This window comes from Hylobates moloch, unplaced genomic scaffold (genome assembly GCF_009828535.3).
Source record: "Hylobates moloch isolate HMO894 unplaced genomic scaffold, HMol_V3 SCAFFOLD_6, whole genome shotgun sequence".
Classification (NCBI taxonomy): domain Eukaryota; kingdom Metazoa; phylum Chordata; class Mammalia; order Primates; family Hylobatidae; genus Hylobates; species Hylobates moloch.
Window position 1 is genome coordinate 137,119,400 of NW_026652281.1, and position 25,613 is coordinate 137,145,012.

At 41.0% G+C, this 25,613-nt stretch overlaps 1 protein-coding gene across 12 annotated transcripts in view; it reads right to left on the reverse strand.

Annotated features, from left to right (window-relative positions):
* PWWP2A (PWWP domain containing 2A) overlaps nucleotides 1–25,613 on the reverse strand; it is a 53,800-nt gene that overhangs the window by 27,960 nt on the left and 227 nt on the right. For 5 of the 12 annotated variants that reach the window (XR_004248870.2, XR_009213881.1, XR_004248869.2 and 2 more), the window contains exon 2: nucleotides 5,824–6,788. Coding sequence is in view for 6 of the 12 variants with exons in the window: in XM_032158522.2 (XP_032014413.1) it covers nucleotides 5,824–6,721 (898 nt within the window). In the remaining 6 variants the exon portion in view is untranslated. Of the gene's footprint in view, nucleotides 1–2,274; nucleotides 2,380–3,522; nucleotides 7,140–10,508; nucleotides 10,578–25,613 lie in introns of those variants that run through there. The other 7 variants (XR_009213882.1, XR_004248874.2, XR_009213883.1 and 4 more) reach the window with 6 other exon arrangements.

The following is a 25,613-nucleotide window of genomic DNA, read 5'->3' on the forward strand; positions in this document are numbered from 1 at the left end:
TTTAAAAATAAGCCAGGCATGGTGACATGCACCAGTAGTCCCAGCTACGGTGGGGGCAGGGGGCTTGAGGTGGGAGAACTGCTTGACCCCAGGAAGTCTAGGCTGTGATCTCGCCACTGCATTCCAGCCCGGGCGGCAGAGTGTGACCCTATCTCAAAAAAAAAAAAAAAAAAGGAGGGGCTGGGGCACCGATTAGCATTGTAAGCTACAGTTATTTCCTTGTGTAGGACTACAGGTTGATCAGGAAGGAATCCTGGAAGTGGGCAATGCTAGCAGCATATTCCAATCACATCACTGACCAAGAAAAACATTCCTGTAACTTAATTTCTAACACCTTCTAGAAAGTGCCATCCTAATTTTAAAAATTTCTATCAAAACTAAATTACAAATGGAAGGTGGTGATGGTTGAACAACATTGTGAATGTATTTAATGCCACAGAACTGTATAATTAAAAATGATTAAGATGATGAATTTTACATCTATTTAATTTTTTAAATACCACACAAAAAAATCACAGTGCTCCATTAATATAACAAGGAGAAGGTGATTTTCATACAATGCCACAAGAAAAGGAAAACAAAAATCCTGTTTGGATCTATAAATGTTAGGTCTCTTACTTGAATAAAGATAAGACAAAGAGTTGTTTATCTTATGTTAGTGTCAATTATCCATGGTAAAGACACCAAAATACCCTGGAAAACTAAAAATATACAGATCAGCTATATCACTGTGACTTTAAATTTCCTATTCCTTCATTCAAAATAGCACAACAAAGCATATTACTATTAGCTAATGCTTTCATTTTTTAATCCTGTTCATTTGTTGAATGAAGGAATACAGTAAATCTACACAAACTGTAAACTTGGAATATGAAGGGCCTATTAACTAAATCAGAACCAGGTAAAAGTAACTAATGCACACTCACTGTTTTATTTTCTCCTCGAAATTGGCATGGCATCCTATTTCTGAATTCCTTATGTCCGGCATGTTTTTTGTTTTGTTTATTGAGACAGTCTCACTCTGTCACCCAGGCTAGAGTGCAACCTCCACCTCCCGGGTTCAAGCAATTCTCCTGACTCAGCCTCTCGAGTAGCTGGGATTACAGGTGTATGCCACCATGCGCAGCTAATTTTTGTGTTTTTAGTAGAGATGGGGTTTAATACAGACGGGGTTTCGCCATGTTGGCCAGGCTGGTCTCGAACTCCTGACCTCAGGTGATCCACCTGCCTCAGCCTCCCTAAGTGCTGGGATCACAGGCATGAGCTACCGTACCCAGCCATATCCGGCATTTTTTAAGAGATTGTTTTAATAGCTGTAATATAAGAACACTACCAAAACGAAAACTAAATTTGCCCCAACTTAGAAACTGAGTCTTCATTCTCTCTGGAAAATTCCCTTTTGGAGGCCATCACTAGGCACAAATTCCTGAATCAAAACATTAATTTTGCTAGACATTTGCCCATCTCTTTGGCTGTAAGTACTAATAAAAGTGAAAGCGTGCAGCATAGACCATAGAAAATTCACAACTTAAAAGGGAAAACCTAATTTTAGATACAAATTATAGACTTAAGGTATTTCCAATTCCCAATTCAGTTATTCTACAGACTTGTGACCTTTTAAACATAACCAATTTTTAGAAAAGTACAACCTGCTTAAATAGGAGTGTAACTCAATTTAATATTTTGCAATTTAGACACTCAGGCTCACTTATGAAGATATATTCATTTAGTTGATTTTAGTGTCAGTTCCCTGTTCTTTGCCTCCAGTCTGTTTTCACATCAAAATTCCTGCCTATTCAACTTGGTACTAATCTACAATTACTATTTACAGATTTTTTTCCCCATCAAAACCATCTAAGGACACATCACCACATTTTTCCCCATCAAAACCATCTAGGGACACACCACCACATCATGCAAAAAGGCTCCAGACTAGTGAATCCCAGTTTCTCTATCTCACTGATATATAGGGTTTTTTTCAGAGACAGGGTCTCACTCTTGCCCAGACCAGAGTGCAGTGGTGTGATCACAGCTCACTGCAGCCTCTAACTCCTGAGCTCAAGCCATCTTAGCCTCCCAAGTAGCTAGGATACAGGCGAATAGCTGGGACTGTAGGTGTGCGCCACCATGCCCAGCTAAGTTTTTATTTTTCTGCAGAGATGGCGGGGGGACAGGGGTCTATGTTGCCCAGACTGGTCTCGAACTCCGGGCCTCAAGCAATCATCCCACCTTGGCCTTCCAAACTTCTAGGAATATGGGAATGACCCACCGCACCTGGCCTCTCACAGATAATTGTTTGGTCTTTGGTTCCACATCTGTAAATGAGAGTTGAATGGATGTTCCTTCCAAATGATTAGTCAGCTTCCTGGTCTATAAATTCTAGAAAGTAAAAAGGGAAAAATACTCTGATGCTTTACATTTCTGAGAATTTCCAGAAATAAAGACATTCTTAGCTTTCATAACTCTTCCTTCACTTGGTTTCTCCCCTGGCCAATCCTTTGTTTTAGCCACGACTCTTACTTAAGCCGCAGATTTGGTCTAAGCCAGTTTACTCCCACTCCAAGGGGAAAAAATACCCACTTCTGTTATCTCCATATCAAGAATAAGTGCCTTTTATCATTTCAAAGAGAAATATAAAGTGGCTACAACTACCCAATTCAACTCTATCTCCATCTGCAGTAGATACTGGACAAATTTATCTAAGACATTTCCATTGGAAAAAAAGTTTTTAATATTCAGCTATTAGAGTTTAGAATACATATTTAAGATTAGATTCTTTAAAACTTGCTTCCCTACTGAAACTACAAATATGCCAGACCGCCAGTTTAAAATGAAGGGGTCATTTGGCATATCATTTGTGATACACTCAACCTTTTCCTCAAAGTTGTGTTCTACAAAACAGATTGTTACTTTTATATTCAACAATGATTTTTTTTCTTTCTTCTCTTTCCCCATGGCTTCTGAAACAAATTAAATTTGGTTTATGCCACAAGAGCACATTTACCAGGCACTTGACCATATTAGTAATGTCCACTTCAAACTACTGTTAAGATAAATCTCACCCAGATCATTAAATAAAGCCTTGGAATTACATATTTTGGTGACTTTTAAGTCTTTCTGAACTTTAGATTTCAAACTTTTAAAAACACCTGAAACAAATACTTAATCTGAAACAAATACTTGGAAAATCTTTTAGGATAGTTCCTTATAACTTCTCAACCACGCTGTGAATTTCAAAGAATTTTTTTTTTAAGTATAGTTGTTTCTGTTTGCAGGAAAGAATATGTTCTACTCAAGTGAAACATCTGTTTTTAAAATGTGTGTTTATTATAATCAAAAAGCATTGAGTGAGTTCCCCAGAAGAAATTCTACTTGCTTTTGCAGAAATTCGCAGTCAATAACCTTAAGAAAGCTGACAAGACTATTGATTTTCAATCTCCATTAATCTTTTCATTATGAGTTCCATAATAACTACTTCAAATTGGATTTAGAAATCCACAAAAAACTGCTAAATTTTAAATTTCTTAAAGCATTGAAATTAGATATCCAAAAGTTGTTAAGACACAAAAAGTATGAAAGCAACTTTAAAAATCTTGAGATAAACTTGCCTCCACAGCCAATCAGATATATTTCTCACTACTAATACAAAGCTAAAAATGGAAAATAAGAAATCAAATCTTAGGGACAGATGGACCGTGTAGAAAAATAGTAAGCTAAGTTACTAGCCCCAAAAGCAGTGATACATGAGGCAGAAAACCAAACAGAAAAGACCGGTTGTAATTACCCAAATGTAAAAAAAGGAAGCATGTGATGAAATATTAAAGCTAAAAATTAAAATTCACACATTTATGAGAAATTGGCAGGAAGGGGGTATCAAATCTAAAAGCATTATCAAACCTCTATACTATAAAATCTTATTTTGAGAATATACTGATTCATCTCTCATTATTTGAAGCTTTCTTATCTCAGATAATATATTCCCTGACAGGGCAGATAGCAAAATAAAAGTTTGATTTTTCATCTCTTCTAAACACTCTTACAAAGAATAATTTTCTACCATCTTGAAATTTTTCAAAGCTTTTTGAGAAACACACACAAATAATTTGGATTTAGTTGATTTTATTTACAGGCTTTTTTGGTTTTTTTTTTTTTTTTTTTTTTACATTTCAGAGCATTACACAATTACATTTTCTCATTTTCTGACCTGCAAACAGATACCTTAAACGGAAATTATTTTGTTTTAATTATCAAATTAGGTACATCCAAAATGCAACAATTACACATATGACAATTAATTCACAAAGTATAATTTTACTGGGACATATCCTAAGAATTTAGGAACAGCCAGTCAGGAGAAATCTGACCAAATTTAGCAATCAACTATTTACAAATCCAAAATCAAACCTATCTAAACTCCCAAACCAGAAGCTTGAAAGTATTTATTAAATCCCCACTGGACGAAAGACAGTGATGACTAACACCTATCCAGTCTTGACAGTTTTAATCCCAAACACTGGGCTATTTCCCCAGTCTGTAACTGAATAGCAAGCATCTGTTTGTCAAACACCTAACCATCTAACTTTTACACCATTATGCGCATAGAAAGGCTAAGTGTTCATTATTTAAAAAACAAGTAGTCATTAAATATCCACACTATTCCCCCAGCTCACCAAGCCCTTATTGCAATCCCAAATATGCAACCTGTGTCACACAGTGACAGGCTATATTTCATATATATACATATGTATATATATATATGTATATATATATGTGTATATATACAGTATTACGTACAAATGGCAATTAACAGTCCCTACAAAAATTCAATTTCAGTTGAGGCTATAGCTCCTATGCCTTGGGATGGTTTTGAACTTCAAAACTGAAAAATACTGCTAAAATCTCACTTCCTTAACACAAAATTTGATTATATGTTCAGTTTAAGCTCTCAGTCTAAAAATGGCTATAAGGTAAGCATTAAAAAGCCAGCCAACTGAGTGCAACTTCTCTCTCCAATCTGGCCAAGCTATTTTGTAGAAATTATTCCTAACTAGACTAGAAAATCTACGATGACTTCCAATGGTCTTGCCTACCTTACTGCCCATGTTCACGTTTCAAACTGTGTCAACAAAGCCCGCACTTCAGGGGTCAGCTGCTTGGCAGCCTTAGCTGCCTCTGTGATAGCCTTGCGATACAGGCCCTTTCTCTTCTTATTAAAGCGTGACTGGAAGTTTTCTAAAAAGGGGGAAAGTTGTGAAAGAGCAAGGAAAGATGTTGTTGGAGACCCAAACCATGAAATACGGGCCTCCTGTCGGACTAAAAGGCCGTTATCTTTCCGGCTCACAGTTATAGTAAGAATACGGGCTGGCCACCAAGGGAAGCCATATATCTTGGCCCAAACAATGTCCCCTACACATATGGTCCTGCCATCTGGTGTGACGCATTTAGAGACGTTTTTGGAAAAGACCTTCATTTTCAAGGAATTACTGAGCTTTTTCTCTTCCTTTGAAGAGGAGGAAGTGGAGGAGGTGGAAGGTGCATGCATACTGCCTGGAGGAAAATCAAAGCTTTCAGAAGAACTACACTCAGAGTTGGAAGATTTCAAATCATCTGTGCTATCAATGCTACACACTGAAGCACTGGAAGAGTCAGATTTCTTTTGATTTAGGGTCATGTAAACAGAGATATTGTTTTTGCTGCCCTTTTTGCCCAATGTCTGTGGTTCATCCTGATCACCAGGCACATGCACTTCATTTGTGTCCTGAACCTCACTGCTGGCCTCTTCAGGGCCTTTTGAGTGACTCTGATTTTCTGAAGGGGCCTCACCTGCTGAGCGGGTAGAGGTGCAGCGAGACTGGGGCTTGGGTGCCATCTTGCCACTCCGCATTTTCTCAAGTCCTGTCTTCAGAGAAGAGTCATTTTCTTCATTCCTGTACCTCTGTGGTTTTAAACGAACCCGGGGTGGAAGGGAACCTGAGCTAGGATTCTGATATCGACGTGTGAAATGGACTTTTGAATGTGCATTTTTGGAAGTAGAGGTTTCGTTTCGCTTCTTTTGTGCCTTTTCTTTGGCAATTTTTAACACTTCCCGAGCTTTCGCATGATCCATGTTCTTACTCTGGAGAACTTTTTTAGTACTTAACTGAGCTTTTGATGTATTTGCCTGAGCAGAAACTTTTACTACTCTGCCTCTGCTGTGAGCAATATTTGAAACCTTAACCACAGCATTTCTTTTCTGGCTTTCATTTTGGTTTTTCCCATCCACTTTATGGTCAGTTTTCAGTTTTTTGTTCACAGTAGTTATACTTTCATTTCTCCGTTTTTTATCTTCATATTTAGAAGAGTCACTTGCACTACTACCTTTTCTAATTTCCTTTTTTTCAGCAACAACACTGTTTTTACATTTATCACACAGAACTTGCCTGGGTCGTAGTTTAATAGCATTCATTATTGAAGTGGGTTCTTCCCTGTACATTTTTCGTTTGGGTCGCTTAATTTTCCGAGGAGGTGGCTGAGGTATTGATTGGTTATATGTGTCCCTGATAAACAAAGGGGGAGGATAAGGTGCTCCTTCATGGAAGAGAGGTGGTGGTTTGGAAGTCCACAGGCTTTCAGCCAAGCTCAGCTTGGGATGCGGGACACGAGAAGGGTCATCAGGAACAGCACCATTTGCTTCACACTTGACTTCTGTCCCTTCTTGGAATGTATTACTTTGGAGCGGCATGGCTTCTGGTTTATCCTTATATTCCCTTTTGGGAAATACTGTCACAGGGATACCATGGGGCCCAAACCTTTGAAAGAAATAGAAGAAAAAAAGAAGACATTAAGTTAACATCTATAATTCAATTTCTTAAATGTAAACAACACCTGATGCTTATTTATATATAACCTTTCCCGAAAACTATTTCATATTAAAAAACAAGAACACAAAAATCTACTGACTATCTCTTCCCCTAAAAGTCCAAAGACCTTCATTTCTTTAGGTTCTACATTTTTGGTAAAAACAAACAGCTGCCCTAAGCAATGCCAGAATAGTTGACTATACTTAAAGTAGGTATTTCCAGTCTTGAATCAGAAAGAATGTTTTCTCAGATAGCTTTATGTTAAGCATCACATATATTACATTCACTGAACCATATACAACATTTTCAGTAAATGCAACTACAACTTTGTGAAACACACATATATTTCTTCCTCTAGTTATAACAGCTCTCAAAACCTCCACAAAGCAAATTCAGCCTTAACTACCCAAAACTACTTAATGAGTAAAATCCCATCTCAACTTTATTGGTTAATCACTGAAGATTCAAAGAAAGTTGCTCTTTTACTCTTGCATCCTAACTAGTTACCTATTCTGCCTCCCAAAACACAAAAATATGAAGAACTCAGATACTCAAACTACTTCAAAGCAAACAGTTACAGAGCTGTGGCTTTCTTTTTAAATCATCTCACATTAAGAAATATATCTGCATTGCAATCCAATAAAAACACCTAGGAATGGGCCGGGTGCAGTGGCTCACGCCTGTAATCCCAGCACTTTGGGAGGCCAAGGTGGGCGGATCACGGGTCAGGAGATCAAGACCATCCTTGCGAACATGGTGAAACCCCATCTCTACTAAAAATACAAAAAGATTCACAGGGCGTGGTGGCGGGCGCCTGTAGTCCCAGCTACTCGGGAGGCTGAGGCAGGAGAATGGCGTGAACCCAAGAGGCAGAGCTTGCAGTGAGCCGAGATCGCACCACTGCACTCCAGCCTGGGCAACAGAGCAAGACTCTGTCTCAAAAAAAAAAAAAAAAGACCACTTATGAATGTATACATGCATCCACATATACATAAATACACACACTTAAGCAAAAGTTTCACCAAGTACTTAACCTTGTATTTTGTGATACATAATTTCTTTTCTACTCTGGTCTACTTCATTTGTTTTAAGGCTAGTCAGACCCATTAAACTGATCTGAAAACTCCATTACAGGTCCAGACTCTGTTTGCAAACCACGGTACCTAATACAAATCTTTAAAATTCTCAGTTTCTAATAACCTTATTTCATCAATAGAGTTAGAAATAACAGTGGTTTAACGTGCCTGGGCTGAATATCAAGAACCTGATCCTTAAAATAAACTTGCTATACTAAGTTTTCTTCACATAAAATCAAATCACACTACCAAATAATTTCAGCATGTAGGTTAGCATGTTGACTATATGCACTATTTGATTCCAACAGTATCTAACACAATGCAACTGTAATGCCAATCCTGTAAGGCAAAGGGGCTTAGATCTAAACCCAAAGATTGGCTTCAGGTAGTCAGTCACGTGGAACCTTCAAAACTAGATGCCAATGTTTTATATATGTCTGTCTTTTCTACACTACAAATCTTCAGTGCTCAGATTCTCCGAAATGATCTTTTTTTTTTTTTTTTTTTTTTAAAGACAAGATCTCACTCCGTCATCCAGGCTGCAGTGCAAGTGGTACCATCACAGCTCACTGCAGCCTCGACCTCCTAGGCTCAAGCAATCCTCCAATCTCAGCCTCCCAAGTAGCTGGGACCACAGACACACATCACCATGCCTGGCTCATTTTAGTATTTTTTGCAGAGACAGGGTTTCACCATGTTGTCCAAGCGAATGCCTGAGCTCAAGCAGTCTGCCCACCTCAGCCTCCCAAAGTGCTGGGATTACAGACGTGAGCCACCGTGTCCAGCAGGGAATGTTCTTATGCTCCCAAAAAGGTTCAGAACACCTTTGCTAGGAAGAAATCTTGATATTAGGTACTAACAGCTGTGGACAAACCTAAATGTGGGCAGGATTTACAAAGAGCCAGCATACACCAGGTATTATTCTAACACCTGAACACTTTTTTTCCAAAATTCTTTGTTAGTTTGGCTACCACAAACCAACAACTTACAGCAAATACTTAAAAACATAAAAAGGAAAGGCTTTTTTTTACCTACGGTAAGACAAGATTAGGTCTCGGATAGCCCAAAAAGGTACCCTCCTATTGTATCAGACTGCACAGAAAGTTGCTTTCTCCATTCTAACTTCTGGTAATCAAGTGTTTGCTTCCTGACTACTTAACTCAAAGTAACTTTAAGCATTTAACCCTTTCTTACACCGTACATAGGTGCTCATTAACCACTTTTTCAAAAGATGACAGGACAGAAGAGGTGCTTCTTGTGTTTTAATGTAGAACCAACATAAACAATGTGACTTATTTGATGTGATACCACTACTTGCATTAACAATAACATTTTCTAACTCGTAAGAAGGCATAATTTTGTCCCCGTCACACATTCACATTTCAGTAGCTGAATGAAGAGAAGTGCCCTTCCTCTTATTGATTTATAAAATTTATAGAGACAGTGCCTCACTCTGTCACTCAGGCTGGAACGCAGTGGTGCGATCATGGATCGCTGCAGCATCAACCTCCTGAGCTCAAGCAATCCTCTCATCTCAGCCTCCCGAGTAGCTGGGACTACAGGCACCTGCCACCATGCCCGGCTCCCTTCCTTTTATTAGGACTAACTAAACCATACTTATCTTAATGTTTGAGGTGAAGTTTCACAGCTGTCTTTTATCAACTGTTTGTATCCTCTAAACTCATTTTTGCATGTGTAAAATGAAACACTATTTCCGACCTTTTTTTTTTTTTTTTTTTGAGACGGAGTCTTTCTCTGTCCCCCAGGCTGGAGTGCAGTGGCGCGATCTCGGCTCACCGCAACCTCCACCTCCTGGGTTCACGCCATTCTCCTGCCTCAGCCTCCCGAGTAGCTGGGAATACAGGCGCCCACCAACACGCCCGGCTAATTTTTTGTGTTTTTAGTAGAGACGGGGTTTCACCGTGTTAGCCAGGATGGTCTCAATCTCCTGACCTCGTGATCCGCCCGCCTCAGCCTCCCAAAGTGCTGGGATTACAGGCTTGAGCCACCGCGCCCGGCTTATTTCCGACCTTAAAGGATTCAGATAAAGATCAATAGGTCAATACACAGCAGCCATTTTCCTTGGCTAATATTTACTTTATTTAATTTGCTTCATGTAAGTGATTTAATCTTATTTTCAAACTAATAACTTACAGCCTGATGCAGTGGCTGACGTCTGTAATCCTAACACTTTGGGAGGGTGAGGTGGGCAAATTGCTTGAGCCCAGGAGTTTGAGACCAGCCTGCGCAACATAGGAAGACTCCGTCTCTCTACAAGCAGGAAAAATTAGCCTGGTGTGGGGTTATGTACCTGTGATCCCAGCTACTTGGGAGGCTGAGGTGGGAGGACTGCTTGAGCCTGGGAGGTGAAGGCTTCAGTGAGCCATGTTCGCGCTATCGCACTCCAGCCTGAGCAATTGAGTAAGCCTTTGCCTCAAAAAAAAAAAAAAAAAGGCCAGGTGCAGTGGCTCTCGCCTGTAATCCCAAAACTTTGGAAGGCCTGAGGTCAGGAGTTCGAGACCAGCCTGGCAAACATGGTGAAACCCCGTCTCTACTAAAAATACAAAAATTAGCTGGGTGTGGTGGTACGCACCTGTAGTCCCAACTACTAGGGAGGATGAGGCAGAATCGCTTGAACCTGGGAGGTAGAGGTCGCAGTGAGCCGAGATCGCACCACTGCACTCCAGCCTAGCAACAGAGAGAGACTCCGTCTCAAATAAAATAAAATAAAAATAAATAAAACAAATACAAAAACAAAAAACACCTAATAATTTACTAGAGGGTTTTTTTTTGGGGGGCAGCGGTGGTTGTTTTGTTTTTTTGAGACAGACTCTCACTGTCGCCCAGGCGGGAGTGCAGTGGCACAATCTCGGCTCACTGCAACCACCGCCTCCTGGGTTCAAGCTATTCTCATGCCTCAGCCACCTGAGTAGCTAGGATTACAGGTGCATGCCATCATGCCTGGCTAATTTTTATATTTTTAGTAAATGGGGTTTCACCATGTTGGCCAAGCTGGTTTTGAACTTCTGGCCTGAAGTAATCCACCAGCCTCAGCCTCCCAAAGTGCTGGGATTACAGGCGTGAGCCACTGCAATCAGCCAGTTTTGCTAGAGTTTAGCCTCCTTCCCATATCTTTAATTTATACTCTCAATGCAAGTATGGCCCAGCCAATTACTTTATAGCTGTTTATATCAAGTAATGGAATCTGATATGTTTATCTTTATGACGTGCAGTAAGAATGTTAATATTTCATAACTGGATTGTTTTTATTCTCTGCTGTTCCCACATAAGCATACAAAATACCCAAGCGTTAAATGCTTTTAATAACATAGGGAAGAAGCACCTAATTGTGTAATGATGAGTGAAAACTGTAGTGAAAACTACAAAAAGGGGGAAAAAGGGGAAATAAAACTGTAATTGTGTGTGGGTAGTGAATGCCTGGCAAAGTGGAAAAATATTTCAAAATAATAATAAAACATCCTCAAAGGACCAAAAAGATAAATCACTTTAAGAAGAAACGGGGATCACATGTCTATGTCTTTGCTTCATTTCAGTAACTGTGCTGTCATCCCTACACAGATAACACCTAGGGCAGTGTTACCAAACTAAGGATGGAGACATTAATTTTGAAATCAATTTCGGGGTCACACTATCATTAAAATAAAATCAGAGTTGAGAGTGTAAGTAAATATCTGTAACTGCAATGAATCTGTTTCATACATGTATATAAGGATATATGCATTCAGATGTAAAATAGATTTCTAAGTAGGCTAAAATGTTTGAGAACCACTAACCTATGAAACTATAAACTAATAAGAATATAAAGTAGAAACAAAACTATGGTCCCTTAAAAACCCCAATTTCTCCTAGCCTGACCAACATGGTGAAACCCCGTCTCTACTAAAAATACAAAAATCAGCCAGGTGTGGTGGTGCACGCCTGTAATCCCAGTTACTCGGGAGGCTGAGGTTGCAGTGAGCTGAGATCACGCCACTGCACTCCAGCAATCCAGCCTGGGTGACAGGGCGAGACTCCATCTTAAAAAGAAAAAGAAAAAAAAAACCCTAATTCTTCAAGTACAGTCTGTGAAAAAATACATCACAACTCCTCAGAGTGTTTGCAGTGGAAATTCCTAAGCCCTGCCCAAAACATAAATCATAAAACTTTCCTATAGTGGAACTGGAATCTGATATTTTAGCAAGCACTTTTGCTTTAGCTTTTTCTAAGGGAAGACATTTATGTCTCATGTGAATGCTCACCAAGATTTTATTGAACAAGTGTTTAGGTGAAAGGCTGACTGCTATCCCTTGCTTTAAGTTTTCCAAAATAACTTTCTACAAATACTCCCAAGAGTTGAGTAATAATATATCCTACCCGCCTTGTGCAGCATAAAGGCATGTGTTAATGTATTAGTGACTCCTAACCCTTATCCACTTTCAGTCTTTAACCACTACCCAAAGATTCTAAACTAAAACGATTCAGGTATTATAACTTAATTAAAAATACTGCAACTGTCTGCAAATCTGCAATTCTTTGAAAATAAAACTTTCTGTGAATCTGTAATTGTATTCAAAAAAAAAAATTTCTTTTTAATAGAGACGTGGTCTCCCTATGTTGCCCAGAGTAGTCTTGAACTCCAGGGCTCAAGCCATCAGCCTGCCTTCCATAGTGCTGGGATTAGAGGTGTGAGCCACCACAGTCGGCCTCAAAATTCTTTTAAAATAAATATCTTCTTAATAATTTAGGAGTAAGTGCCAAAAAAAAAAATTTTTTTTTTTTTTTTTTTTGGAGACAGAGTCCACTCTGTTGCCCAGGCTAGAGCGCAGTGGCCTGATTTCAGCTTACTGCAACCTCCACCTCCCAGGTTCAAGCAATTCTCAGGCCTTGGCCTCCCAAGTGGGTGTGTGCCACCATGCCCTGCTAATTTTTGTATTTTTAGTAGAGATGGAGTTTCGCCATGTTGGCCAGGCTGGTCTCAAACTCTTGGCCTCAACTGATCTGCCCTCCTTGGCCTCCCAAAGTATTAGGATTACAGGCGTGAGCCACCGCACCTGGCCAGTGCCAAAATTTTAAGGGGGAAGAACACTATGGTTTAATAGTTACTTTGTGTTGCCGGGCACGGTGGCTCACGCCTGTATTCCCAGCACTTTGGGAGGCCAAGGCAGGCAGATCACCTGAGCTCAGGAGTTCGAGACCAGCCTAGCTAACATGGTGAAACCCCATCTCTACTAAAAATACAAAAATGAGCAAGGCATGGTGGCGCACACCTATAGTCTCAGCTACTAGGGAGGCTCAGGCAGGAGAACAGCTTAAGCCTGGGAGACGGTGGCTGCAGTGAGTCAAAATATCACACCACTGCACACACTCCAGCCTGGGAGACAAGAGTGAGACTCCGTTCTCAAAAAAATAATAATAATAATAAATAAATAAAAATTAGCTAGGCATGGTGGCACATGCCTGTAGTCACAACTACTTAGGAGGCTGAGGTGGGAGGATCGCTTGAGCCATGATTGGACCACTGCACTCCAGCCTGGATGACAGAGACCCTGTCTCAAAAACAAAACAAAAAAAGGCCAGGAGCAGGAATGGTAGTTCATGCCTATAATCCCTGCACTTTGGGAGGCCAAGACAGGAGGATAGCTTCAGGCCAGGACTTCACGACCAGCCTGGTCAACATAGCCAGATGGTGTCTCTACAGAAAAAGGAAAAAGAAAAAAACAGTAATACCCAGATTCATTTTATTTTGAGCCAATGATTTTAGAAACTACCTTGCCTTACAAACAGCAGCAGACTAAATCACAGAAGAGGTAAAACTGAAGCAAGCTTATTGTGGTTCATATTTCATCTCTTTGTGAGACTGGTTACGATGTCAAAGTTCAACCTGAGAAAAAATGAAATAGCTAAATGCAAAAGAAAATTTTACCACAAAAAGTAAAAAACGGAATTACAATACAATCCAGCAATCCCACTTCTGGGTACATATCCAAAAGAATTGAAAGCAGGATCTCAAAGAGCTATTAGCCAAAAAGGTGGAAGGTGGAAGCAACCCAAGTGTCTACTGACATATGAAAGGACAAAGTGTGAGCTAGACAGAGATATATAGATATACAAATATATTATACAAAATAATAGTTTCAGTCTTAAAAAGGATGAAATCATAGGCCGGGTGTGGTGGCTCACACCTGTAATCCCAGCACTCTGGGAGCCTGAAACAGGCAGACTGCTTGAGGCCAGGAGTTCAAGACCAGCCTGGCCAACATGGTGAAACCCTGTCTCTACTAAAAATACAAAAATTAGCGGGGGCATGGTGGTGCATGCCTGTAATCCCAGCTACTTGGGAAGCTGAGGCACAAAAATTGTGTGAACCCAGGAGACAGAGGTTGCAGTGAGATCATGCCACTGCACTCTAGCCAGGGTGACAGAGTGAGACTCTGTCTCAAAAAAAAAAAATCATGGCACATGCTACATGAATGAGTCTTGAGGACATTAAGTAAGCCTATCATAAAAAGATATTGCATGAATCCACTTACATGAAAAGTATCTAACGTAGTCAAATTCACAGAAGCAGAAAGTAGAATGGTTGATAGGAGGTGGAGAAGGAGAAATGGGAAGCTGTTGCTTAAAAACTATTGAATTTTAGTTTTGCAAGATGAAAAACTTCCGGAGATCTGTTTCACAACAATGTGAATGTACTTAACACTACTACTGAACTGTATCCTTAATAGTTAAAATACATTTTATTATTTTTTTTTTTTTACAATTTCAAAAAACTTTTAAAAATGTGCATCTAAGACAAGCATGCCCATAGTCCAAAGTATTTAGGAGGCTAAAACAGAAGCATCACTTGAGCCGGAGTTCGAGGCCATCCTGGGCAACACAGAAAGAACCAACTACAAAAAACAAAAACAAACAAACAAAACGCGTGGTGGGCCATGGTGGCTCATGCCTGTAATCCCAGCACTTTGGGAGGCCAAGGCAGGTGATCACCTGAGGTCAGGAATTCGAGACCAGCCTGGCCAACATGGCAAAACCCAGTCTCTACTAAACATACAAAAAGCAGCCGGGCATGGTGGCATGCGCCTGTAATCCCGGCTACTTGGGAGACTGAGGCAGGAGAATCACTTGAACCCAGGAGGCAGAGGTTGCAGTGGGCCAAGATCACACCATTGCCCTCCAGCCTGGGCAATAAGAGTGAAACTTGGTGTCAACAAAAAAAAAAAAAAAAAAAATATGCAGCCAGGTGTAATGGCTCATGCCTGTAATCCCAGCACTTTGGGAGGTCAAGGCAGGTGGATCACCTGAGGTCAGAAGTTCAAGACCAGCCTGGCCAGCATGGTGAAATCCCATCTCTACTAAAAATACAAAAAATTACCCAGGGGTGGTGACAGACACCTGTAATCCCAGCTACTTGGGAGGCTGAGGCAGGAGAATCATTTGAACCTGGGAGGTGAGTTTACAGATCACGCCACTGCACTCCAGCCTGGGCAACCAGGCGAGACTCCATCTCAAAAAAAGAAAAAAAAAATGCAGCCAGGCATGGTGGCTCAAGCCTATAATACTAGCTACTCAAGAGGCTGATCACTTGAGGCCAGGAGTTTAATTAAGTCCAGCCTGGGCAACATAGCGAGACCTGATCTCATAATTAAGTAAAAAATTAAAATATGAAACAATGAAAAAAAAATGTATATCTAGCTAAATATAGAGGGGAAAGTTTTATGAGAAGCAGTACATTGGTAAAGAATTATTAGTGCAAGGGAAACAGTGATTACACAGCAGAGAAACAGGACAACGCCCTAACTTGAGGGAGAATCAAAGTACACACTGCCAATGAGGGCACATGGCTATCATGGGCCTGCAGATGTGCTGTTCCGAGAACACAACATTGCCTGCATAACCTAAACCTCTCAGGAGTAAATATCAGGCAAATCCAAATTGAGGAAGAGTCCTTATTACATAATTGCTACATAATTATATTGCAAGTAAATGTAATACATAATCATTTACTAGAGGAGAAAAAACACAATGAAGGAAATTTTTATTGGAAAAATTGAAGAAATAATGAAACATGAGATACAAAGTAAAGTACTCTATCAATGTTTCTTTAATTTGAAAACTATACTGTGGCTATAGTTTTCCTTTGATCTTAGAAAAGAAATGCTCAAGCATAAGTAATGGAGAATGATGTCTTCAACTCAGTCTCAAACAGTTCAAGAAACAAATTTATTTACATAGAGAATGACAAATTAAATGTGGCAAAATGTTACAAATGAGTGACTCTAGAAAGAGTTCACAAGAATTCTCTGCTGTTTCAAATTATCTAAAAATAAGAAGCTAAAAAACTGTTTTTTTAAAGCATGAATTCAGTTTACTTAGTTCCACCAATACTTCTATGCAAAGAAAGCACACAAAAAGGAAAATCTATCCAACTTAAGTGGTAAAAGCCAGCAAATTCACCTCAATTATCACTAAGCATAAATCTATATGAAACATAGTGAGACTCCCATCTCTTAAAAATAAATAAAATGTTTAAAAAACAAGTATGCTAACTGGTCTGATAGTATAAAACAGTCTCAGCCCTAGGACACAGCTTCAGTAGGTGAGACCAGAATGTACCAGTCAATGCCAAATGAGGTTACAGTCTTCGGAAGGAAAGAAATCACCGTGGATTAGTGACCAGGAAATGGGCTTTGCAGGGAATGGGACCTAGAAAGGCTCAAGCAGATTAAGTGAAGAGCAAAACAGGGAGTGGTAAATGGTGAAGACTAGTTATCCATTCTGAATATTATTAAGGATTCAGAGGCTTACATAAGCAATAAAATAAAGGTGATCCATCTGGCAGAAAAAGAGGAGGGCATGTTGGTGAGTGTGCCTGAGTGGAGAGGGCTGCCAGTTTAAGAGTGTGATAGACGGAGAATAACCAGTCTCTTAATAAGAAGGCTGGCTGGGAGCAGTAGCTCACGCCTGTAATCTCAACACTCTGGGAGGCCGACGTGGGTGGATCACTTGAGACGAGGAGTTCAAGACCAGCCTGGCCAACGTGATGAAACCCCACCTCTACTACAAATACAAAAAAATTAGCCGGGCCTGGCGGTGTGCGTCCATAATCCCATCTACTCAGGAGGCTGAGCCAGGGGAATCGCGTGAACCTGGGAGGTGGAGGTTGCAGTGACCTAGGATGCACTCCAGCCTGGGCAACAGAGTGAGACTCTTTCTTTTTTCATTTTTTTTTTTTTGAGACAAAGAGGAGACTGGCTGAGAGTGATAGCAATGGCTCATGCCTATAATCCTAGCACTTTAGGAGGTTGAGGCCAGGAATTTTGAGATCAGCCTAGGCCACATAGGGAGACCCTGCCTCTACAAAAAATTAGCTGAGTGTAGTGACACATGCTTGTGGTCCCAGCTACTTGAGAGGCTGAGGTGAAAGGATCACTTGAGCCCAGAAGGTTAAGCCTGAAGTGAGCCATGATGGCATACTGCACTCCAGGCTGGATGACAGAGCAAGACCTTGCCTCAAAATAAAAAAATAAAAAAAAAAAAGACAGAGAGAGAGGCTAGTGAAGTCTTCTGTCTAGTGATGTGATTAAATGTGTCTAAATTACTTTGTTAAAAACGTGGCCAGGCACAGTGGCTCACACCTGTAATCCTAGCACTTTGGGAGGCCAAGGCGGGTGGATCACCTGAGGTCAGGAGTTCAAGGCCAACATGGCAAAACCCCGTTTCTACTAAAAATACAAAAAAACTAACCAGGCGTGATGGTGGATGCCTGTAATCCCAGCTACTCATGAGGCTGGTGCAGGAGAATTGCCTGAACCCAGGAGGTGGAGTTTGCAGTGAGCCAAGATCGTGCCATTGCATTCCAGCCTGGGCGACACAGTGAGACTCCCTCTCAAAAAAACAAAAACAAACAAACAAAAAAAAACAAAAACTTAAAGCACAGCTATTCTCATCTGATCCCATCATTTTAAAATTAATAAGAACACAAAAATAATTCCCTTTCCCTTACATTCTCAAATATGAGCCCTTTTCAATAATGTTTAGAAAGCATACTGGTGGCCAGGCCTTGTGGCTCATGCCTGTAATCCACGCACTTCTGGAGGCCAAAGCAGGAGTATCGTTTGAGCCTAGGTGTTCAAGACATTGTTGTTACTAAAAATAAAACAATTTGCTAAAAATGAAACAATTAGCCAGGTGTGGAGGCAAAGGCCTGTAGTCCCTGCTATTCAGAAGGCTGAGGCAGGAGGATCACTTGAGACCAGGAGTTCAAGGCTGCAGTAAGCTATGATCATGCCATTGCACTCCAGCCTGGGCAACAGAGACCCTGTCTCTAAGGCAAAAAAAAAAAAAAAAGGCTGGGTGTGGTGGCTCACAGCTGTAATCCCAGCATTTTGGGAGGCTGAGGCAAGTGGATCACAAGGTCAGGAGATGGAGACCATCCTGGCTAACATGGTGAAACCCTGTCTTTACTAAAAATATGAAAAATTAGCCGGGCATGGTGCACGCACCTGTAGTCCCAGCTACTCGGGAGGCTGAGGCAGGAGAATCGCCTGAACCCGGGAGGCAGAGGTTGCAGCGAGCCAAGATCGCTTCACTGCACTCCAGCCTGGTGACAGAGCAAGACTCCATCTCAAAAAAAAAAAGAACAAAAATGGAAAATAGAAAGCAAGCATGCCAGAAGGGGACTATAGGGACAAAACTTACCTACTAAAAGACTATAACAATTTCCTCATAAGCCATCAGCCCCAGGTGCTAATGAAAGAAAAACATTAAGAGACACCCCCACCCTCCACTGTGCAAGCAACTGTTAACCTCATTCCCTAGTAAAATTCTGTCATTCTTCCAAATTAAAAGGAGAAAGTAGGCCAGGTGTGGAGGCTCACACCTGTAATCACAGCACTTTGGGAGGCCGAAGCGGGCAGATCATGAGGTCAGGAGATCGAGACCATCCTGGTCAACATGGTGAAACTCTGTCTCTACTAAAAATACAAAAATTAGCTGGGTGTGGCGGCACATGCCTGGAATCAAAGCTACTCGGGAGGCTCAGGCAAGAGAATCACTTGAACCCAGGAGGTGGAGGTTGCAGTGAGCCGAGACCGCGCCACTGCACTCCAGCCTGGCGACAGTGAGACTCCATCTCAAAAAACAGAAACAGGCTGGGTGCGATGGCTCACACCTGTAATCCCAGCACTTTGGGAGGCTGAGGTGGGTGGATCATGAGGTCAGCAGATCAAGACCATCCTGGCTTACACGGTGAGACCATCCTGGCTTACACGGTGAGACCATCCTGGCTTACACGGTGAAACCCTGTCTCTACCAAAAATACAAAAAAAATACAAAAAATTAGCCGGGTGTGGTGATGGGCACCTGCAGTCCTAGCTACTCAGGAGGCTGAGGCAGGAGAATGGCGTGAATCAGGGAGGCGGAGCTTGCAGTGAGCCGAGATCTCACCACTGCACTCCAGCCTGTCTCAAAGCAAAAAAAAAAAAAAAAAAGGCGGGTGTGGTGGTCTCACCTGTAACCCGATTTGGAGGCTGAGGTGGGCGGGTACCATCCTGGCTAACACGGTGAAACCCCGTCTCTACTAAAAATACAAAAAAAAAAAAAATTATCCGGGCATGGTGGCGGGCGTCTGTAGTAACCAGGAGACTGAGGCAAGAGAATGGCATGAACCCAGGAGGCAGAGCTTGCAGTGAGATCGTGCCACTGCACTCCAGCCTGGGCAACAGTGCAAGACTCCATCTCAAAAAAAAAAAAAAGGAAAGTAATACTTCACAGGTATTATCTGAAACTTCTACAGATCCTTTCAAAGCATTTTAAAGATGCTCCTATTATACCGTAGGCCACAGTACAACAGGGTGCAGGTTCAGTGGATATTCAAAAGCAAACCCATGTTAAGTGACTTCAAAAGCTACTGTCAGCTCAGGCACAGTGGCTAACGCCTGTGATCCCAGCACTTTGGCAGGCCAAGGCAAGAGGATCACTTGAGGTCAGGAGTTGGAGACCAGCCTGGCCAATATGGTAAAACTCCGTCTCTACTGAAAATACAAAAAAATTAGCCAGGCGTGGTGGTGCACACCTGCAGTCCCAGCTACTCAGGAGGCTGAGGCAGGAGAATCGCTTGACCCCAGGAGGCGGAGGTTGCGGTGAGCCAAGATCACGCCACTGCACTCCAGCCTGGGCAACCAGGTGAGACTCCGTCTCAAAAAAATAAAGAAAAAGAAGAAACTACTGTCACATTCATCCTATTATAGTTCTGCCACTTAGCACCTACTTCATAAAAGTAATAATAGTTTGGCCAGGCACAGTGGCTCACACCTGTAATCCCAGCACTTTGGGAGGCCAAAACAGGCGGATTACCTGAGGTTGGGAGTTTGAGACCAGCCTGACCAACATGGAGAAACATACAAAATTAGCTGGGCATGGTGGCGCATGCCTGTAATCCCAGCTACTCAGGAGACTGAGGCAGGAGAACCACTTGAACCCAGGAGGCGGAGGTTGCAGTGAGCCAAGATCATGCCATTGCACTCCAGCCTGGGCAACAAGAGCGAAGCTCCATCTCAAAAAAAAAAAAAAAGTAGTAATAGTTAATACTTATATAGCACTTACTATATACAAGGCACTATTGTTAAATGCGTAGTTACATTAATTGATTTAATCACCACAGTAAAGTACTATTACTATCCCTATTTTATAACTGAAGAAACTAAAGCACAGAAAAGGAAAGTGACCCCCTAGTGGCTCTTCCAGTAGAGCCAGTATATGTATCCAGGAAGTGGCCCAAAGTCAGGTTCTTAACCACTGTCTCCCCTCATTTCATTAAGTTACTTAACTTCTCTTCTCCATCAAGACACTGAGGGAGCTAACAGGCCCGCATGATCTTTTCTGTCCTGAAGTGGTAGACAGGCTTCAGAATTCACAATTTTTCTGGTTTCCAGAAGATAATAAGCATGCCATTATCAAGCATTTAATATTTCAGAATTGAAATAAAATGAAAGCATACTCACACTAAATGAATGGATAAATAGGTAAAAGAGCCTTACATCACTGCAGGTCAGGTTAGGTTTTGTCACCAAAAAGCTAACAAAAGAAGTCCAGTTTTCTGAGCTTTTTGTATTTTCGAATTGCAGTCAACAATCACGATAGAATTTTCAGCAAGATTAAGTAAGAATACATACACGAGTGCTTATACCGTAGGGTCTAGTACACAGTAGGTGGGCAAAATATATGGTAGCTATTATTATATTAAAAATAAAATGTATTTGATTTTATTTACTGTATGTCATTGGATAATTTTTTAATTAAAAGCTCCAAGTATTACAAGGGCAGTCTGCAGAGTACTCAAATACATGGGGGGTGGGAGGGAAGATGACTTTAGCAATATTAAAAACAGTATCTTATAAAATCAACTGGTGTGGAGAAAGGCTGAAAAAATAAAGATCTTTCTGACCATAAGAAATTACTCAATCTTGGCCGGGCACAGTGGCTCACACCTATAACTGCAGCACTTTGGGAGGCCCAGGCAAGCAGACCACTTGAGGCCAGGAGTTCAAGACCAGTCTGGCCAACACGGTGAAACCCCATCTCTACTAAAAATACAAAGAAATTAGCCAGATGCAGTGGTGCACACCTGTAATCTCAGCTACTCGGGAAGCTGACACACAAGAATCACTTGAACTCAGGACGCAGAGGTTGCAGTGAGCCAAGATTGTGCCACTGTGCTCCAGCCTGGGCAACAGCGCAAGACTGTCTCAATAAAAGAAAAATAAATTACTCAATCTTTAAAAAAAGTCTATTCAATCTTCTTTTATAAATCACAGGCAGCTCTGGAGGGGGAAAAGTTCAAACTCTAATAATTTACATTTTAAGCTCCCAACCACATGCCTTCAAACAATCCTCTAAAAAACCTTACCTGTATAATTAAGTTTGGAAATAAAAATGGAAACAACTGGCCGGGCACAGTGGCTCACACCTGTAATCCCAGCACTTTGGGAGGCTGAGGCAGGCGGATCACGAGGTCAAGAGATCAAGACCATCCTGGCTAACACAGTGAAACCCTGTCTCTACTACAAATACAAAAAAAAATTAGCCAGGCGTGGTGGCGGGCACCTGTAGTCCCAGCTACTCGGGAGACTGAGGCAGGAGAATGGCGTGAACCCAGGAGGCGGAGCTTGCAGTAAGCCCAGATCGCACCACTGCACTCCAGCCTGGACGACAGAGTGAGACTCCGTCTCAACAACAAAGGAAAAAAAAAAAAAGGAAACAACTATAGATATAGAAAACACTTATGCTTCAGTCTTTTCAAAAGAAAAAATAACATCTGTATAGCATTCAAATTATTTAACTCCCTAAATGGAAATTCCTTTTTAAATAACTATCCAAGAAAATTATAATAGTCACAAAGTGGGCAAAAAAAAAATTTTTTTTTTTTTTTTTGAGACGTTGTCTCCTCTGTCACCCAGGCTGGAGTGCAGTGGCACGATCTCGGCTCACTGCAAGCTCCGCCTCCCGGGTTCACGCCACTCTCCTGCCTCAGCCTCCTGAGTAGCTCAGACTACAGGCGCCCGCCACCATGCCTGGCTAATTTTCTTTTTGTGTTTTTTAGTAGAGACAGGGTTTCACCGTGTTAGCCTCGATCTCCTGACCTCGTGATCCGCCCACCTCAGCCTCCCATAGTGCTGGGATTACAGGCGTGAGCCACCGTGCCCAGCTGCAAAATATTTTTAGGATCAGACAAATATTGATTTCATTTTTGTATTAATACATCACTTACAGCAACATACTTGACATTTTCCAAATAAATTAAATGCCGGCATAAAATAATCTTTTTTATGGGAGACCAAGGTGGGAGGATCACCTGAGGTCAGGAGTTCGAGACCAGCCTAGCCAACATGGTGAAACCCCATCTCCATTAAAAATACAAAAAAACTAGCCGGGCATGGTGGCACACGTCTGTGGTCCCAGCTGCTTGGTAGGCGGAGGCAGGAGAATCGCTTGAACTCAGGAGGCACAGGTTACAGTGAGCCGAGATCACACCACTGCACTCCAGACTGGGTGACAGAATGAGACGCCATCTCAAAAAAAAAAAAAAAAAAAATTCCTCAAAGAAAGGTTACCTAACAACTTATTTTAGTCTGAAATCCTTTTCAAATTCAGTCATCCAGCACTTACTAAACACTGACCTGTACTCAACAGGCTTCAAAGCTGACAATTTGTACTTCCTCTTATGAACAAGCAGGTTTCACTACTGCCAGATCCAAGCCAATCAAGGCAAAACAGCATGTTATCTAATTTAAGACCCAGGACCATGTAGAAGAAATGATTTCCAAAAATGTCCAAAGTTCACTATATTGAACTGAAGAGCAATTAATGTTTACAGCAAATAGCTGTTGCCTAGGTAAGTGAGGAACAGAGAACTCTTATTTCTAACTGCCAGGTTAACTCCCCAGCAAAACCATAAACTAAGTGGTATGGCAAAATATAGTTAAGTACATTTTAATTAGAACAAGGTTTTCAAACCCCGGAGAATTGTGTATCATTCAAAAAGGCATCTTGAACATATCTACTATTATCTACCATTTACAATTTTAGGCAATTTTGCTTAAGTAACCTCTGAGCCTTGCTGTCTATCTATGAAATGGGGATTAATAGAATTTACTTCAGCAGATTTGCCAGAGTTAAATGAAACAATGTAAACAAAGTATTTGGCACAGGACTTAGCACAGAAATTGAAAATACATAGTAGCTACTATAAAATACAGAAAGTAAAACTTGGCAACCTTCTTAGATTGTAGAAATATGCAAGAAAAAATAAACAAAAATTTAAAACCTCACACATTTAAAAAAACAAGAAATATGCAAAAAAGTGAAATTAAGTATTATAGGGATTATGAGTTTTAAAAGGCTAAAATCCACTATTCTATAGTAAGCCAATTACATAAAATTGGTTCAAGGTAAAGAAATGAAAATTACGGACTGCTTAAACTTATAGATTGAGGAAATCATTTGCAAGACTAATTACCAGCTCTACAATAAGGATTTAGATCAGCCACCCAAGTTGCCCATCCCCACATATGATACATTGCTTAGTTTGTAATTATGTCTCATTGTTAACTAACCATTAACTTTTTTTTTTTTTGAGACAGAGTCTCACTCTTTCACCCAGGCTGGAGTGCAGTGGGGAGATCTCAGCTCACTGCAACCTTCACCTCCCAGGCTCAAGTGATTCTCATGTCTCAGCCTCCCAATTACAGGCGCACATCACCACGCCCGACTAATTTTTTTGTATTTTTTGTAGATACGGGGCTTCACCATGTTGGCCAGGCTGGTCTCAAACTCCTGGCCTCAAATGAGCCACCCACCTTGGCCTCCCAAAGTGCTGGGATTACAGGCATGAGCCACCATGACTGGCCTTAACCGGTAACCTTTAAAACAGGCTTAACAAATTGATTGTTCTATTAAATACTTTGGCAAACTATCCCCTAAAAATCAGTTATCTCCAAATATGGTCCAAGAATCTTCTGTATCAGAATCACTTTGTTTAAAATGCAAAATGATGGAATGAAGCTCAGAAATCTATGCACACTCGTTTTGACAACCACTGCCCAAAAGTGTTTAGTAAAGGCATTCTATATTAAATCTACCTAGAATATAACTTAATCTCCAATTACTTTCTTGCAATACCTGCCACTACAACAAGCTTCTGTTCTGGTACTGTGTGTCTGAATTTACTCAAGAATTTAGGGAAAACAGGGTAAATAAATACCAGGAAATAATGATGCACTTTACAGGCAAAAATAACTACTAACACATCTTTCATTTTTTATCAATATGAAATTAACTCAGCCATTACAGTGAAGATAAGCACATAATATATAAACTCTTTAGTAGTCCCACAGAAAACCTGATCTTAGGAAGATTAGACCTTGTTTCAACAAGAGCTTTACTTTAAAATAGTACACAGTAGAGTACAGTCTTATTTACAGTAAGAGGTTGAAAACCTCATCAGAAACCCCAGTCCAGGCCGGGCGCTGTGGCTCATGCCTGTAATCCCAGCATTTTGGGAGGCCGAGGCCAGGAGTCCAAGAGCAGCATGGCCAATATGGTGAAACTCTGTCTCTACTAAAAATACAAAAATTAGCCAGAGATGGTGGCAGGCACCCGAAATCCCAGCTACTAGGAAGGCTGAGGCACAAGAATTGTTTGAACCCGGAAGGCGGAGGTTCCAGTGAGCTAAGATCGCACCACTGCACTCTGGCCTGGGCGACAAAAGTGAGACCCATCTCAAAAATAAAAAAAAAGGAAACCCTAAGTCCAATAAAACATGCCTAGCATAGTTTGTATATAACACATCTAGTTAGTGTATAAAATCTACTTTTAAGTTTTATTTTTAATTCCATAATTTGTTACAGGATTTTTTTTTTTTTTTCACTTTTTTTTTTGCTAGAGTAGCTTCTCCATAGACAGAGCAGGGCTACCCCACAGGCAGAGTGGCCCGGAGGATTCTTTAGACTCAGAATGAAACCAGGTTTAATGCCCAACTAATAATCACTTCTGAAAAAGATCATATTAATGCAACATGCAATGGAAGAGCTCACTCTCAACACATACTGCACAGTAGTGGGCGTCCTAAAGCTGTGTGGGTCAGGGAGTGACTGGCACTTGCCTCTTCTCTGTTTCACTGTGTAAAGCCTTTATTGACATC